Raw genomic sequence first — 18,128 nt, forward strand, 5'->3', positions numbered from 1 at the left:
GTGCGGTCGGTTAAACTTCAACACGGTTAACGTCGGGCGCTCACACCTCCTCATGTTTGCTCAACAAGGTTCAAGTCTGGTCAAAACAGAACCGAGGAACAGCGACACTGATGCAGCCGCCTCACTTTTTAGACTTCTGCGACTCTCAATGGAAAAAAGTCACATGCAGATTTTATCAGCTGTGGCTAATAGACATTAAATTGACAAAAACTAAACACTCTGCTGTTGTCTGACGAACTACCATTCAGAATTGTTGACGTTCTGTCTTGATACTGTCGCTGATGTGTCAGACGTCACACAACAGTTGGTTGTTTTTATTCTAAGAAGTGGAAAAGTATGTGTTGCGTCTGTGTGAGTGAGTGGTAAGATCACAAAAGCAAAAAAAGCAACATTTAGACACTGACCTGCAACTTTCACTCAATGATTGATAGAAATGAATTTACATGTTCAGTCTTGTAACTTACAGTAATCAGATAATTTATGTAAAAGTCCAGTCTAAGCTTTGTAAGAGGTTTTCAGGACAGTATTCAAAACATTTTGTGAAATAAATGATAAATAAGTTAAAATAAAAACCCAAATCAAACATTTTCTAGCTCCAGTGTTTTTAAGGTGGTAAATTGCTGCTTTGTTTCATGAAATTGTAAATTCAGTGTACGACAAAAACCAATTGGAAGAAGATTTACATTTTATTTAGTAGCATACAGCAGAAAACTGCTAGTAAATAGCAGGAAAGAGGGACTTGTGACACAAGGACCTGGGGGTGGACTCAACCAGGGATGTTGCATTTATATGCTTGGTATGTAGGTCATGGGAAAGGCCTATTAAACATTATATTTACTTACTACTTATTTATCAGCAACCATGTGAAAGAAAACATGAATATCTTGCAATGGGACGAGAGACGATGAACCACATTTACTTCCACGTCGTGAGATTTTCCCGTTATGATAACCATCTCAGAACTTCTGGGCTGATACCAATGTTTAAAATAACAATTTCACCAACAACCAATACCAATGTTTTCTTTCTTTTGTTTTTTTTTTGTTATCTAGTTTCTCTTTTGTGTCAAAGAAACAAATAAATCCTCCTTACTGAAGAGTAAATGAACTGTTTTAAGGTCATCTCATCGGCACATACTGATGGGATGACTACCCTTTGCCGCAGCCCTAGTTTTTTGTTTGCAGCACCCCTAGTTTTTTTTTTTGGTTGCTGCACCCCTAGTTTTTTGGTTGTTGCACCCCTAGTTTTTTGGTTGCTGCACCCCTAGTTTTTTGGTTGTTGCACCCCTAGTTTTTTGGTTGTTGCACCCCTAGTTTTTTGGTTGCTGCACCCCAAATGTTTTGTGTGCTGCACCCCTAGTATTTCAGTTTCTGCACCCATAGTTTTTTGGTTGCTGCACCCCTAGTTTCTTGAATAAATGAATGCTTTATTATACCTTTTACCAACATGTTATGTACTGGAAATGGTATACCATAAAACTGCAACCCTTGATAATACAGTAGATACGTTTCCTCTACAGGTAGACCCAAACACTACTCATACTAGACTGCATATTGCATGTACAAAAAGACTTAGGGAGTGGGCACATTATTGTTTTACCTCTGCATTCTGTGTCTTGATTGTATTCCTGCAAAATTCCCAGAAAAATAAAACAATAGCTTGCTGTTGGGAAGAACAGCTGACATAGGTGTCGTTCTGTCATCCGTTATCCGTTGCAAGTGACAATAAATTACAAATGTCAAAACCATAATTTGTTGATAGTGAAAGACTTTAACGGAAATGCCTGCTAAATGACACATACTTCAGATAAGAGGAGTGATAAAGTCATATATTGTCTGCCTCGGCACTCATTGTTATTCTCCTGCAGACCTCCCATCATCTTACATTCCCCTTCTTTCACCACATTTTGTTTTTCTCGTCTCTCTGCCAAAGTGAAAAAGCCCCCTTGTCTGTCCAACAGTCTCTGCTTTCTTTGCTCTCTTTCTCGATCACTTTTTCATGCTCTGCAAACACACGTGCGCGCTAACACACACTTAGTCTCGCAAGGAGGAAGTACCTCTGCATTTTTTCCCCCCGTCGAACAATAACAGTGTGGAACTCTGGGTATTATTTTAGCAGCCGTCCACCACTTTATCTGTTCTCCACAATACTTCCTCTCCGACTGAATCACACATCCTGCCCTGAGAGGGGGTGAGAGAGGCAGGGAGAGAATGAGATGGGGAGAGAGAGAGAGAGGGAGAGAGAGAGAGAGAGAGAGAGGCGAGAGAGAGAAGTGCAGAGTGCAGGAGGGAGAAATAGCCATGTTTTGTCTTCCAGTGAGAGAAGCGAGGGAGGAGGAAGAGAGGAAAAGGAGGGAGAGGGGATGTGAGGATCGTCGGTTGGTTTTTCCCTCTTGGTCACAGACCTGCCAGACACTTTACGCCTTCAGATGGACATCAGCTCTCAGACGCTTTGAGCAAAGTCTCAGTTGCTACGGACGCGACCTCCTTCTCCGACCAGACCTCAACCGGCTTGAGGGCGATTTAAAGGAGCTGTGACACTTTTATGAGGTGGCGATTCTTCTCGGAAAACTTTGAGAGACTTCCTCAGTAGACTCTTAACTTTTTGAACTGTCTAGGGATGCTGCAGGGATCAGTTTGACGGTGGATGCTTCAGCCTGCAGCGACTGGTAGGTTGGAAACTCTTGCATCTTTAGGAATCTAACCTCTGAGGTACCACATTGTCTTATCTTATCTCTGGTTCCTTTGAAATATTCAACTTCTGGAACTTTATTCTCTGGCATCTGCCGTATCACCAGACTACAAAGCAGCTTCTTTCCAGCTCAACACCTCCTCCTCAATCCGCCGTAAAAATATTTGATCTTGTGTAGCACAAATGGACCACAGCTCATATTTTCTTTGGCAACCATAATGAACCTTGAAGCATCTTAGTCATTGGCTCCTCGTAAAGTCAACAGTAGCCTTGCTTTTATCTTCCCGGTGAGGGTTGTTGAGCACATGACGGGTGTTTTTCACAAACAAGCCTTTTGTCTTCTTCTTTACAATCACGGCTGCCTTGTTTCCAATTCCCTCCTTCCTTCTCAAAGTCATGTATTACAACCTTATCAGTGACACTGTAGAGTCTGAATCTACTGGTCTGTCTGGCATTCGTTCTGTACTGTATTGAGACTGTGTGTGTGACTCAGATTATGCGCGCTGACCTTTGCGGTATCAGTCAGCTGTTTCAGGCAGTTTCTGACCATTAAGTGGGACATTCCAGCGGACCCTTTCATAGAGGCTCATTCAGATCTGCAAGACAGAGACTTCATAATTTCTTGGCCTTTGACTGCTGTCAAAGCTCAACACTCAACAGTTCTTCTTCTGCTTTCCTGCCAGTTGTTTCTAGGTTAAGATGAAGTGAAAAAACCTCTGCAACACCCTGAAAATGTATTTATAAATAGAAGCTTACCATGTCTTGCTAACCTGATTGGATTTCCTGGTTGGTCTCGGTCACCAGTATGGCAGTTGATTTACTCATTATCTCCGTTTCCATGTCAAGGACACGCTGTTGCCTCCTGTAACTGGGCGAATTCTTCAAAAAAAACATGATTCATGTGATTCCTATTTGTTTTTCTAGCAGACGCAGGTAGCCAACTGTGTTACAGTGCCAGAAACAGGAAAAGGGGGAGTTGTTTAGATTATGTTATTATCAACTCGTGCTGCTGATAGTGGCTTCGGTGGGTTCTACTTGTAATAGCAAGTATGTTGGTATGTTTCCTGTGTCCTGTAAAGAAAAAGGGCCACAGACTTTATGGAGCCTCCATAGCTGTCACTGACAAAGGCTTTGGAAACCTTTTTAACACTTTACTCCCCAAGAAAGATTTTTCATGCAGAGAACTGAAGGTCTTTTTCTGGGACATTGTGGGAACTGCATGGTTGAAGCACATTTTTCCACTCAAGTCCTTGAGATAACTACAATGAGTGTGAGTTATACCAACTTGTCATACCAAGTACAGTACTGCATCCTTTTCGTGGGGAGTGCTTATCTGCCCTTGAGGTCAAACCAAGGCAGTCCAGTGGAGGAACAGTCTCTCTCACGACTTCTTAGACAACATACTTGATATTGAGCAGCTCACTCTTAAACCAACACAGAACACTCTGGATCCCTAAAACTTAACAATGCCTAAAACAATTAGGGAGTTTGTTTTGGAGGTTATTTGTAAGTCCTTCTTTTGTTTCGTTTTGGACTGTAGGTTGGACCAAACAAGCAACATCAACTTGTTGTCTTGGAACTTCTGATCGGACTTCTCGATGGTTTTTTGACTAAACTTTTAATCAATGAACGATAAAGGTGGAACAATATTCAATTTAAAGCAACAAAATGTAACTTCCCGGAGAAAGCTAGTTGATTGTTGAGTCTCATCACAAGGTCACCACTTACTGACAATTTGGGTTGGTGTCGACCTGAGCCGCCAACACAAAGCATCGGTATCTGAAGACCCGGGGATAAGACTCAACAATCATCTAACTTTCTACAGGAAGATACATTTAGTTGCTTCAAATTGTCCCTATAGTTTTATTGACAAACTTGAACTTAAACTTGTTGCAACAGCATTTCAATGACTACATTAGAGCATGACCAGGAAATCTGTTTGCTGATATATGTATTGTTTTTTTACAGAAAAATGCAGAAATATATACATTTTTGGGTATTGCCATTGCCAAAGATCGTGCATTAGTCAGGCTCAAGACTACATAATTCAACATGATTTCATGGAAGCATTTTGAAACAAAAGGTTGATATTTTTTAATCAGTTCACTTTTTGACCAATGTAGCTGGTCTAGACTTGGACATCTTTTGACCTGCATGTCACTCCATCATCCTTACTTAGATTTATAGATGCAAGACACCAGCCTTTTCTTATTTCAGATTTTATTTAATAAATCTCTAGTCATTCTCTAGTAAATCAAATAACAGTGAACCATTAAAAATGAGCAGAATAGCACTTAAAATGTTATAAACTGCCGAATAGTTGTAGTATTTCACTGACGTGAAATATTTACCGCATCCCGCTATCACAGCTTTGGTCCTGTGCAGTTCATGTTGCTGTAAATCCCCAAATGTTTGGGACACATGATCGCTGACCCCCCTCTTAAGCACTGCTCAGAGCATTTTGGAAAAACAGTGATCGGTTATGTGGCTTGGAAGAACTTTCCCTTTCTCCCCTGCATGGCTACAAAACAGCACAGCAGCTTTCTATATAACGTTTTTTTTCTGCCTTCACCATAAATTCTGTCTCCATCTGACTTTAGCGTCACATCGTTTATTTTAATTTTCTCAGTCATCAATCTCTGAAAGCTAAACTTGGAGAAAAGTGAAGGCGCTAGTGACTTGGGAGGGTGGGGGGGGGGGGGGTCTGCTAATGTTTGTAGTAGGTTCGATAATGGTATTTTGTCTGGTCGAGTTTGGATAGTTCCCACACATATTCATGCACACACACATGTAGGCACACATAAAGAAACCCACACAGGCTCTACATAAACTTTCTCAGGGGATAATTTAAGGACATTGTCAGTGGAGTTGAACAATCAGTGGGCTCAGATTGAAATCCCTCTTAAGGAGCCCAGCACCAGGAAACAAGAGTGTTTATTTTGGAAATGGTTCTCCTGCTCCTTCTTTATCATAAACAATAATACTCAGAAATGGTCCTTCTCCTCCGTGGTGCCAGGATCCGCATTCCTCTCCCAAAATTGTACCTCTAAATGTTTGTCTGAAATACCAAGAATAGTCTCGTTTTACATGTTTGTTCTGAGAAACTGAACCGAAAACACGTTGAGGGGACTTTCGGTGGGCAGCAAACCTTTTTTATAAATGTCAGCGATTCTGCCCCGTCAGATGTTACATTGGTTGTTTTCAGAGCTGCTTTCTAGTATTTTTGGGGAGAGTCCAATTCAACAGAGACAAATCCAACTGAGGTTTGACTCTCGTCAAGTGTTAGGTCAATCAAGACAAGTCCAAGTTAGGTTTGAGACAGGTCAAGGGGCAAATCATATAAGACAAGTTCAAATCCAACTCCATATCAAGTCAATGGAGACAAGTTCAAGTCAGCTGAGTCTTGTCAGGTCTAAAGGCAAAAAAGTCCAATCAGGCTTGACTTACTTGTTAGATTTCAAGTTAGTCAAATCCACTTGAAGTCAAGTGTGTGTATAGCCAAGTCTCAAGTCAGTTGAGACAAGCCCAAGTCAAGTCTTGTTAAGTTTTAAGACAAACGAGTGCAAGTGAAGCCAAGTCTTAAGTCAGTCCAGCAAAATCCAAGTCAAGTCAGAGACTTGGTGAGTCTCTAGTCAAGTCTCACATCAGTTAAGACAAGTCTGACTAAAGTTGCAAGTTTTGTTATGTTTCAAATCATGGTAAATCTCACTGAAGACAGGTCCAAGACCAAACTGAAGTCCGTCTAAGTCAGGGTTGTTTTTTTTTCAAGCCTCAAGTCAGCTGAGCCAAGTCAAAATCAAGTTCAGGTCTCAGGTCAGTCAAGTAAAATCCAACTCAGGTTAGAGACTTGTTTAAGTGAGAAGAGTAAAGTCTCAGGTCAGTTTTGAGTCGTTTTAGATTTAAAGTCAATCAATACAGGTCTGTTGAGACAAGCCCAAATCAACGTTCAGGTCAGTTTTGACAAGTGCAAGTAAAGTCTCACGTCAGTCAAAGTCAAGTTGAGTAATGTCAGGTCAGCAGCTTTCATTGTTTTCATGCTCTGCACATCATTTCCTTCCAGCAGCAGTATTCCCAACTGTGTATTAATCTGAAAGATATCCACATAATGGACCATTCAGACTCTGAGAAAGGATCGTTTATACCTGACTGTGCTTTCTTTCTTTTCTATCCTTGTTTCTCTCTCTTTTTTTGACACTCTTTCTGTTTGTCTTTCTGTCTGGTGCACACACACACACACACACACACTGTCTGCAGGGGGTTGAATTGAATCTGGCCAACATATGGGATCGGAAGTCTGTATAAGGGTATTAGCAAATATCATGGGATACACTGGAATGTCTGGCCTCAGATCAGACTGGAGACTTTACTGTACATAGATGAGTTTTTAATGGCAGCCCAAACTACTTTTAAGGAATGTGTTTCCACAGAATTTGGGTCGACGAGGTATCACTGCTGTCAGTTTTATGTGAGCTCTGATCTACGAAGACACTTACAACTGTGGTCGCGTATAAAGATGTCATGTTAGCCATCTTGCCTGGGTAACTCATTGTATTTGGATAGAAAACCATATTAAAATGATCCTGTGGTGGAACAAGAGGATGTTGGAGAATGGAAAAGGAAATGACATCAGCCGTCAGGGGAAAAGGATGACGACCTTTGTCTATGATGCACATATATATATTTAGACTGAACGAGTTCATGCAGCAGATACACCAGCACAGCAGCTTCTTGTCAGGGTTTAACTTCACAGATTTAGATCATAAATCAGTTCTCGGTTATTGTCAGAGCCAAAAGATGGTAAATCTATGATTATATCTGTCAACCCTCCTGTCATATCTTCAGCTATCCTAAATAAAGGCACAAAAAAAGAAGTTAATCATAAATTAATGTTGGACATATGCATCATGATGGTCTGTTGCTGCTTCTCACCTGACTCTCTCCCTCTCCTCTCCACAGGCGCAGCGTTCCTCTCTACAGGCCTCCCTCCTGGCACCTGGCAAAGCTATCGGAGCTGCCGCTCCCTCCCCCTCCCCCTCCTCCGTCTCCTCCTCCTCCGCCCTGCCTCCCCCCTGCCGACTCCCCTCCTCTCCCCCCTCCTCCCCCTCTGTCTGCCATGCAGCTCCACCCCGGCCCTTACACACTACCCTGGCACACAACTGACAACAGGTGAGAAGTGGATGAAGATTTGTTTCCCCTCTTATTCCAGCTGATGAAGGTGTTTCTGTTTGAGGGCTTTCCTAACATGCAGATTAAAGCTCACAGCGAGCGTGTGTCATACTGAAGGTTACAATCGCTCACAGCGAGCCGATGACTCCGTTGAACTCCGGCTCAACGTCACTGTCGGGGGATTTTAGGCCCTTGTGACTCGCCCAGCAAAAGCCGGCAGTCATCAGGAAACAGGTGACATCACCGTGTGTTAATGTCAACACTGCCCACGCAGGAAGCCCATTGGTCTATTTTCGGCCTCTATTTAAACATTCTGAAGTGATAACCAATCGGACACACAGACAGAGACCTGTTCTTTGTCTGTCTTCAGGGGGCCAGGTGGATGTTTTTCTGCTTAATGTAACGAAGAAGAGTGACACAGTGCCCTTAATTCTTCTCTCAGATGTGCATTTGTTGACAGCTTTTATAGTATTATAGCAAGTCCGAGCTAATGAGCATCACTGATGCAACTGTCGATCCGTAACAGCCTTAAAATATGTTAAACAATGGCATCTAAAAGGCTTAGAGGGGTTGAATAAAGTTGTTTTATTGATTCCCATGTGGTATCACGATGCATAGTTACACTTTGGGGGATTTTCAAATACATTTTGATTAAGTATATACCTCTAGATGTTGCCTCCATGAGTAAAAATCATCTTTAAGCTTTCCATTATACTGATTGTATAGTTTACTGAACATTTTAGGGTAGGGTAAGGTTGCGTTGACAAAAGACATTGTGTTGAAATCCTTTAAGTTTGGCTTTTAGTAACAGATTTGTTAAATTAAGTTCAAACAAGTCAAAATGACTGGGTAATGCTAAATGCAAAGACACATAACATGAGCACAACAATAGACGTGTAATTAAAGATATAATCTGTAACATTTCAACATTAAAATGTCTAATGTCCAAGACAAAAAAAGATGGCAGTCAAGACCAAGAAACCATTACAACATTTATGATATAAAACTACATTACAGACATCAAGAATGCGCTCTTCTGTATACGGCTAATATTGATGGATACAATTAGGTCGAAGGAGGCGAACAGTCACAAGAGAAAAACTGGGTAAACCCTTTCGTTTCACTTACTTTCTATTTATTGAATGATTACACATGGTAATGTTTCAGTTCTGAATGTCATAACGGATATTTTTATTTCGCGGTGAAACAATTGGAACAAAAGGCTGAATTGTTCCCGTCAGGTTAGATAAAAGAAGTACAGCAGTCTTTGTGTCGCAGAATGAGCTCACAAAGCTAAAATGTAATCCTTTATAGAGGAAAGAGGAAGTGACCACAGTCAGTGTATTGACTCACAATAAAAATAACCCTTTGAGTCTTTGTCAGCTTCACGGTACGTCAGTGCTGTACTGTTCTGCTGTGGATAAGAATCAGTGATATAATGAACCACTATTAGATTTAATAGTCCCACGTGGATTAGATAGCACTGTGTGTGTGCACATGTATGTGTGTGTGTGTGTGTGTGTGGGTCTCTTATTCCCACAGTTTCTCCGGCCTGATCTCATCATACACACACACACACACACACACACAAACACACACGATCTGATGAGGAGGCAGCTCCCGGCATAACTTTAGACAATGGCATGTGACTCCCAGAACATGTGGACAAAGAGAGGAAGACATTCAATAAACTGTGTTTGTGTGAAGGAGAGGGACATTTTGTACAGTCCGTGTGTATGTGTGTGTGTGTGTGTGTGTTTTATAATTTATAAGCAACAAACAAAACACATGGAAGTGTTTGAGGAGAGTTCATCTGCTCTCACACAATAGCCGTCAGCTGATGAACAAAATATGTGTGTGTGTGTGTGTGTGTATTAATTGAGAGACTGAGAGTTAATCCCAGCAGTCTGAGCACACACAGTGTTTGTATACCTGTGTGTGTGTGTGTGTGTGTGTGTGTGTGTGTGTGTGCTGTTTTATCTGTGTCAGCCGTCACCCTCACATGTTCCACATGATTGGGCAGGAGTGACTGTCATTTCCTGTCCCGCTCTCGTCTCATTTCCTCTCTTCCTCTCTCTGTCACCCAGGTCAAATCTATACAGCAGCCTCTCCTCTCTCATTCATTGCTCACTTCCTTTAAAGACAATTTTCTCAGGCAGATAGTGAAACTGTTTTTTATTTTCCCACAGTGTATATTTGTTATAGATGACTGTTGTCCTTCAAAATGTCACAGTAATGTCTAAGGACAGTGTCAGCGCTGCTCTTTAACTACAAATCATACTTAACATTTCAGACATTGGAGTGTGTTTTGTATAAGTTTCCCAGTGGACATTGTTTGCCATTCATTTCTGTAGGATGCGGCACTAAATGTACATTTATATGTAACCTTTCAACTTCAAGTTCCCAATAACAACACTACACATAGTATTAATTATGGTAAACTAAAAGATACAGGTTTATTTTTTAACATTTTTGACAACAACAATACAAATCCATAAGGTTAAGTTATAATTCAGGACCGACCGATTAATCTGCCCATTATTTTTTCTCGATTCATCAATTAGTTGTTTTGGGGTCAGAAAATGGGAAAATATATATTTGTTTCCCAAAATCCAAAATGACGTCCTTAGATGTCTTGTTTTGTCCAAAACACAAAGATAGTCAATTTAATGTCTTAAAGGAAGAAAGAAACCAGAAAATATTCCAATTTAAAAGCTAAAATGGAAGAATTTTTTGTTTTTCTTAAAAAGAAAATACTGTGTATGATTAATTGATAGTCGAAAACTAATCGTTGCAGTTTAGGTTCCCAGGGCAGTTCCAACTTTTTCCAGTTGGCGATCCAAGCCCTTACCACCTGCTGTGTACCATGTCTGTTGGTAGTTGTGCGGTTTAGGTGTAGATAGATTTGAAAAGTCTCCACGTCATTACCTCAGAACAATAAGGTAACAGAGATGTTCACTGAGACGAGTTCCAAAACTCAGCAGGTTTTAGGAATCGGCCAGTCGACTCTCATATTTTGCAGCAACAAATGAAAACCGCCGTCTGCCAAACAAATCAGTTCTTTTCTGAAACTCAAAAGCACAACTTGGACAGAAGGTGTGATATAGAGCATACGTGAGTTGTAATAAATGGGCTAAAACATGCAAAAACCACAGTCTGTACACCGCCAAAACATCTTGACCACATGAGCATGAGAAATTATATTTTGATAGGAGTAAGCTGAGGAGCAAACCCCCATCGGTCTGCAGATCTGTGCATGGATCTTAAAACCATAAATTCCACAGAAACAGCCTGAAGATAGTCTGCTGCTTTGGGATCAAAGCCTTTTAGGAAATTTCTCTCTCCTGTAACCTCGCCTCTGTCTCCTTGGCAACTTTCCCTGTTGTTTGAATAAAAAAAGCAAAGATAATACAAAGGGTGAGTGTCAGCTCTTTTCTTTTTATAGGAAAAAGAAATACCACAATAAAATGAAAATGTCTGCAGATATTTTGCTTGCAGGCTTTACTGATTGGATTTCCACCAAGCACAAAAACCCTGGGTGCTCCTATAGATAGCAATATGTGTCTTTTCTACCTCCATTCCCTCAACTGTTTTTCTGCTGGAACAACTCTGTGTCATTGTATCTTATGTGGGTTTCCCTGACAAGTTAGGATTGTGGTGAAATTCTTTTTTTGTTTTGTTTGTTGTGCCTGTTCTTAGGAGACAAAACAGAAATGGGATAGTGATGTGCAACAGAGGTCACAGGTCAGATTCAAACCAGGGACATTGTGGTTTCCTGGCGTGCACTTCAGTTGTGTTGAGCAACCACACTACTTGATGAATGTACGACATTTACTGCGTGTCTGTTTGTTATGGAAGAGGGATCCCTCCTCTGTTTCTCTTGAGGTTTGAAGGTTTATCCCCGTTTTTGGGAAGTCTTCCCTTATGTGAACAGAGCTTCTCGGGATAGTTGGTGCCATATGTTGCACAGATTGTAACGCCCTCTGAGGATAATTTATGATAAACCATAATTGACTTGACTTAAGAATTACTGTCTTTCTTTCAAGTATCAGTGAGTACTAACTAAAACATGAGCAAGCTCTTCTGGAAACATGGCATGTAATCTATATAAAGCTTAACTGACTTAATGTCTAGTTAAAGGAAACAAATTTGTTTTCAATTTTCAAAGAGTGATTTACATTTTGGAATGAATCCATGTTTGATGTAAAGAAGATGGGACAGGAGGAATCCACAAGAGGAAGAAAGGAATGAAATAGGAAGAGAGGAATCAAGGGATGACTTAGAGAGTTTGACTGCGGGCAGTGGGAGTTGATGAGGAGGAAATCCCTCTTCGCCTTAAGAGGCTTCCTCCGAGGGTCTTTAAAAACACATGGGGCTGCTGTGGATCTTCAGCTCGGGACTGATAGAAAACAGATTCCCCAGCTGTACAGTTCAAAAGTTGTATCCTTGAACGATATAGTGCATATGTCTCCGGGGGAAATTGCAGCTTTCCACTTGAAAGTTAAAGACGACTTATTGTATGTTGATTCTAAAGGGTTAACCATGTTGTCAATCAAGGATTTACATGGTACTGGCTGAAGAGAGACCACATTTGTTTCACTCAAGGGACATTAAATGTTGCTTTGACTTTCAATTAATAGTCATTGAAATGTCAGAGAGCAATGACGAATGCCCATGAAAAATTCCCGAAGACTATGGTGATATTTTCTTTTGTCTGAGGAAGAGCTAAACATCTGAAAGGAATATTTGATGTCTGTTTCTGAAACATTCTTCTTCGTCTTTTTTTTTTATCTCTGCAGTGACTTGTCCTTGCAGTGGGGTCAGCTGTCCAGACCTTACTCCTCCACTGACAGAAGCAGTTCCCTGGGCTCCATGGAGAGCTTGGACACACCAACACCCACCGCACAGCCATACTCCGACTCCCATAATTCACCTGTGGACCCCACCCTCTTCAACAACAAGAGAGACTCTGCCTACAGCTCTTTCTCCGCCAGCTCAAACACATCCGACTACGCAACAGTGCCACTAAGGCCCGGTGAAGCCGGCTCCATGGATAACCTCCTCCAGAGCCTGGGACCGGCTTGTCGAGGCTACCCTGGTGCCGATACCTCAACCCTGGGGAGCTCATCTGGCAATGCCCCGGATGAAGCACAGCTTATTGTGCTCAAATCCAGATCGCTGACCAGGCCGAGACCAAGACCTGTTCAGGTAAAAGAAAGACCTTCCTCCTGCTGTTATGAGGAGGAGCGAAGGGGAGGAGACTTTGAGATCATAAGAAATGGAGAAAGAGGCGGTGAGAGAAAGAAGAACCCGCCTCAGCCTCCAACCAGGAAGGACAGTTTTAGGGCAACCCGGAATCGTCCCAATGTCGCCAACAAGCGTTGCGTTTCCGCTCCGATTGAAATTTCCAGTGTTTCTTGTTACTATGATGAAAACAAGTCCTCTTTAAATGTTGAATCAGGAATCCAAAATGGCTTCCCTGTACCAGAAGATGATGACAAAACTGGGAATGTCAAAGAAGATACCTTAGAATCGCACTTTCTCCAAAGACAGACTTCAGACGTCAGACATATCAGATGTGATACTAGTGCTAATAAAGACTGCAATTCAGAGACCACCTCAGATCACCTCTCTGACCCAGTGTCAGCGTCCCTAGACCCCATCACCTCCTCTCGTCCTTGCTCCTTACCTGCAGAATCCTGCATAGAGATTCAAGAACAGTCTTCTAACATGCACTCTCAGAACAAGCACTCCTCTACAGGGCTGCACCGGCACAGCGCCCCCGAGAAGCTCCTGGCTACCCAACTCCACTTGTTGCAGTTTAACAGTGATGGCTCTACATCGGAGCCTTACAATCCTTTAAACCCTCCTGATCGCTCCGTGTCCGCTTGTAGCAGCCAGTGGTCCCATTCATCACTACAGACCATGAGGGAAGACCAAGAAGCTTCTCACAACTCCCTCCACGCCCAATCAAACAAATGTGGAGGCAGCCGTTGCTCCACCCCAGGATCTGTGTTCTTGGAAGGGGATGATGATGGAGGTTCAGGCGATAGACTTGAAGGGATAGGTGTAAATGGTGGTTGCCTTCAACCAGTTGAGCATCACCACCCTTGGGGCCGCTCTGTGAGTGTACCAGGGGACCCTAGTGGATCCTCTGCCCAGGGAAGGTTGAGCTCAGATCAGATACTAGAGAGAGATTTTGAGCCTCTCACTGCTGCTGCCAGTGTGGACACCCTCCTAGAAGAGCATAAAGCAGTGGACAGAGAAAGAAGTGAAGGTAAAAAAGAGAATGTAGAAGGAGAGACGGATGTGAAAAAGTCCAGGAACCATCGTCGAAACCGTCGTCGTAGTGATCGTTTTGCTACCAACCTCCGCAATGAAATCCAGAGGAAAAAGGCTCAACTCCAGAGGAGTCGTGGCCCAGGAGGGCTGCTCTGTAGTGGGGAAACTGTCCAAGAGGAAGAGGATCCAGATCTCAATGAGGAGGGGGCAGACCCAATCCTGCAGGCCCAGGAAATGAATACCAAAGTTGCATTTGCCTCACCTATTATTTGCCAAGATGCTAGCACCACAGCACCAGTTGAGAAAACCTCAACTGAATCAAACCATGATGTCCTGCAGACTCAGCCTCAGTCAACAACCAACCTATCCAGGTCTGTCCAAATTCTGGACCCAGGACTGCCTGATTTTGGTGTTGGCATCAGAGTTGTGGAGGAGCCAGCTCCAGCTGGCAAAGCCCGACGCTGGCGTTGGACCCCCGAGCACAAACTACAACCAGAACCTGAGCCAGAACGACGATGTGGAGTCGTGGCTGAGAAGGTGTTGGGAGTCACGGGGTCCCGGCATGGGGTTTGTGCCTTCACCTCCTCATCCACCTCCTCATACGGTCGCTCCTCCTCTTGTTCTCGGATGGAGGAGTCAGATATCCTTCCCTTTGCAGATAGAATGAAGTTTTTTGAGGAGACAAGCAAGGGTATGTCTGGGTTCAGTGTCCCTAGTCTGTCCAGTCGCAGGCAGAAGAAAGCCCCTCACCATCCTGAGCTCCAAGGAGTGGAGCTCGGTCAGCACCCAACCCAAAGAAGATACTCCTACCAGGGGGGAATTCCACAGGAAAGCACCCTGCATCCAAACACTTTGGAGGCCAGGAGTATGTCTGTGAGTACCAGCAGAGAGAGGCAGAAAGAGAAGGAGAAGGAACAAGCGAGAGAAAGGGAGGAGAGGGCTCGGGAGAGGGAAGAGAGGTTGAAAAAACGGGAGAGGCAGCAGGAGAAAGAGAGACAGGAGAGGGAATTGGAAATGGAGAGGGCAAGGCTGATGGAGATTCAGCAGGAGAGGGAGCGAGAGGAGAGGGCGAGGCAGTGGGAGAGGGAACGAGAGAGGGAGCTCGAGTTGGAGAGGGAAAAAGAGATGGAAATGACCAGAGAGAAGGAACGTCTCAAAAAAGAGAGAGAGAAAGAGCTTGAGAGAGAGCGAGAGAGGCTCAGGGAGGAAGATGCTCAGCTGACAGCCTATCAGGACTTTTATGGCAGTTCTGGCATCAAAGAAAACAATCAAGACTTCCACAGCTTCCAGCCCAAGCCTCAGGCGTTCTCCCACAGCCAAACCCAGAATCAAGCCCCGCGATCAGCTTTCCATCCTGTCAACACCTCTTCCCAACCCCTGGAGAACCGGCCACCTCTTCACCAGGGATACACAGCCAGGAGCTACACACCTACAGAGGTTAGAGCGCAGTCTGCACGCAACACATATCTATGAACACATACTCACTTACATCATGTGCAAAGGTCTTGAGTGCACAGACTGTGTGGGCATCCCCAGGCATTGTCTGGATGATGGAGAGTGAATACACAACCTCGAAAGACTGGCTGCATTTTTATGGGTCATGAAGGAGTCAGGGGTTGGCAGGTTAGGTCTCAGCAGAGTCTGTTGTACTGGGATCTGGATTATAAACTCGACTTTGTCAGGTTTATAGACAAAAAGAGACAGAGAGTGAAATGTGGTCTGAAGGAGTGGGTGATAGTGATCTGGAGTGGGTTGAAGGATCGGTCAGTTCACGGAGAGGTGGGCTATGCATTCAGAGCACACTATAAGTGTAAGTTATCACTCACACTCATAAATGTATGTGTTGTTAGAAGCTTTGTGTTTGTAGAATTTATTGTCATGGCACCAGTTTGCATTTCTAAACAAACAAGCCCATTCTGGTGAAATCTGGTCCAGTTTATCAGCTTTTCACAACACACCTGATAATATATTTTCTTTTAATTTATTAACGCATCATGTAAATGATTGTAAACAGGAATAAAGGTGCAAACAGAGTTGTGAAAAGTAACCGAAACCATTTTAGATATCTCTAAAAGTAGAGATATTGCATTAGAATATTACTTTGGTGAAAGTGAAAGTCACCCATACGAATAGTGCTTGAGTTATAAGTCTGAAAGTATCTGATAGTAAATGTACTCAAGTATTGAGAGTAACTTTCTGGCAATAAATGTAACGTAAGAGTAAATTAAACATACTGTGTTTAAGCCCTGGAAAAACAGAACATTTCATACACAGGACAGGTTTTTTCTTACTTTCCCCAGTTTCTTGGATGGTGCAGTTTGTTTCTGCACTTTGACCCCCAGTCCACCAGGGTGCCCCAGCTTTAAAATGTTTTATCTTATGTTTTACATTTACAAGCTCCTGCTTCGTGTAAAATAGCTTGTTTATTAAAATTTTAAAAGGTGAGAACTGATACTAGCCTCGTGGGACGCCCCGCGGCCAAAACATTTCTATTAAGATGACTTTTTTCAAGGAATCAATCCTGTTGAGCTATAAACGTGTTAGCGGTTCTAATTGCATCCATTAACAAGCATGTTTACAAGCCTGCTGGCCTCGAAACCCGACCTCCAGCAGGAGACCTGCTGAGCTACAAACCAGCCCTCCTCCCAGCAGCACTGCTACGCCTTTGAGAGTGAAAGATAAACTTTGCAGCTCACTGGAATCAGACTGTGGTTTTGGACCGAGCTGAAATGACCACTGGAGACTGAAAACTATCTTGGTTCTGTAAAACCAGCACCAGAAGGGGATCGAGTAGCCACACTTGGATGTCGGAGCTAAGTGGCCACTCGGTCCAAGTGCTCCGTGGTTGGACGGTCGGTTTGAAGTTGAACCTCGCATCCTGCACGCGGTCAAAGTCTGAAATTCTCATTGATATTTCAGCGAATCATTGAAATAGCTCATGGAACTGAAGGCGATTGGGCAACGGCGACGAACACTTGTGTCAGCGATAATAGCAGCGTTGGGTTTCAACCTCACCACAAACTGAAGCGAGTCTCTTGGCAGGGGGTGCAGCCCCTCGCCTGAACTTTCAAAAGTCCTGTGAACTTCAACAAATTAGTAACCTTATCGTTTGACTCCGAGCAAAGCGAAACTGGCATTTGTTTTGGACTAAATAAGCTTCAGGTCAGCAGATACTTGGTCCAAGCTGATACTTCTTGTTGTTTTCATGTGCCGCGATCCCGCGAGGTCTGCGTTTTGGGATCCTTTTCAAATGAAACGTTGCTGGTTTGATGCAGCGGCGATAACCCCATGCATTGAATTCTTGTTTAATATATCTGACAATGAACGTCCAATATCTTTAATGGTAACAGATGTGCTGGACGGAGTACAAGGTTGGATATTCAGCAGTTGCCATTTTGAATGAAACGGGGAATTCAGGTTCATTCATTAAGTTCCTTTGCTTTCTTGTTCCAGTGTGTGCGCGTGCGCGCGCGCGTGCGTGTGTGTGTGTGTGTGTGTGTGTGTTTTGGACAAAGGCAGGAACCCGAATGTGAAAGCATAAAAATGTAACTGGCTGCTTTCGTTATAATCGTGGTCTGTCACTCAACAGGCTCTCATTGTGCAGCTGTGTTTTCAGAAGTGTGAGGAAACAGCTCCACCGGATTGTTACTGGCGAAATTTGACTATTAAATTATATTGTTTTTACCATCCCACCTCATTATATGAACATTAGATATACACACCGGTGCAATTGACCCCTTTTCTCAACGGACGCGAGAAAGAAAATGTTATTCTCAAAATGAAACACTTTAACTTTTGTCTCACACAGTTCCTTTTGAGTTACTTGTTGGTCAAGTTTTATCGGTTCTGAGGACCAAGACTGCTAAAATAAAATAAAAATAAAGATATAAATGACTCAAGAAGTTAATAAGGATGCCCTGTACGAATATTGATATGTAATAGCTATATTATTTGCTTCTGTCTTTATTTCCTTTTGTATTAATACCGCT

General features: G+C 42.9%; 1 protein-coding gene across 3 annotated transcripts in view; it reads left to right on the forward strand.

Annotated features, from left to right (window-relative positions):
* shroom4 (shroom family member 4) overlaps positions 1–18,128 on the forward strand; it is an 81,911-nt gene that overhangs the window by 52,711 nt on the left and 11,072 nt on the right. For 2 of the 3 annotated variants that reach the window (XM_030430861.1, XM_030430860.1), the window contains 2 exons: positions 7,648–7,857; positions 12,657–15,576. In XM_030430861.1, the coding sequence (XP_030286721.1) occupies positions 7,648–7,857; positions 12,657–15,576 (3,130 nt within the window). Of the gene's footprint in view, positions 1–2,242; positions 2,669–7,647; positions 7,858–12,656; positions 15,577–18,128 lie in introns of those variants that run through there. The other variant, XM_030430862.1, reaches the window with a different exon arrangement.

Source organism: Sparus aurata, chromosome 10 (assembly GCF_900880675.1).
Source record: "Sparus aurata chromosome 10, fSpaAur1.1, whole genome shotgun sequence".
In the NCBI taxonomy this organism is placed as follows: Eukaryota; Metazoa; Chordata; class Actinopteri; order Spariformes; family Sparidae; genus Sparus; species Sparus aurata.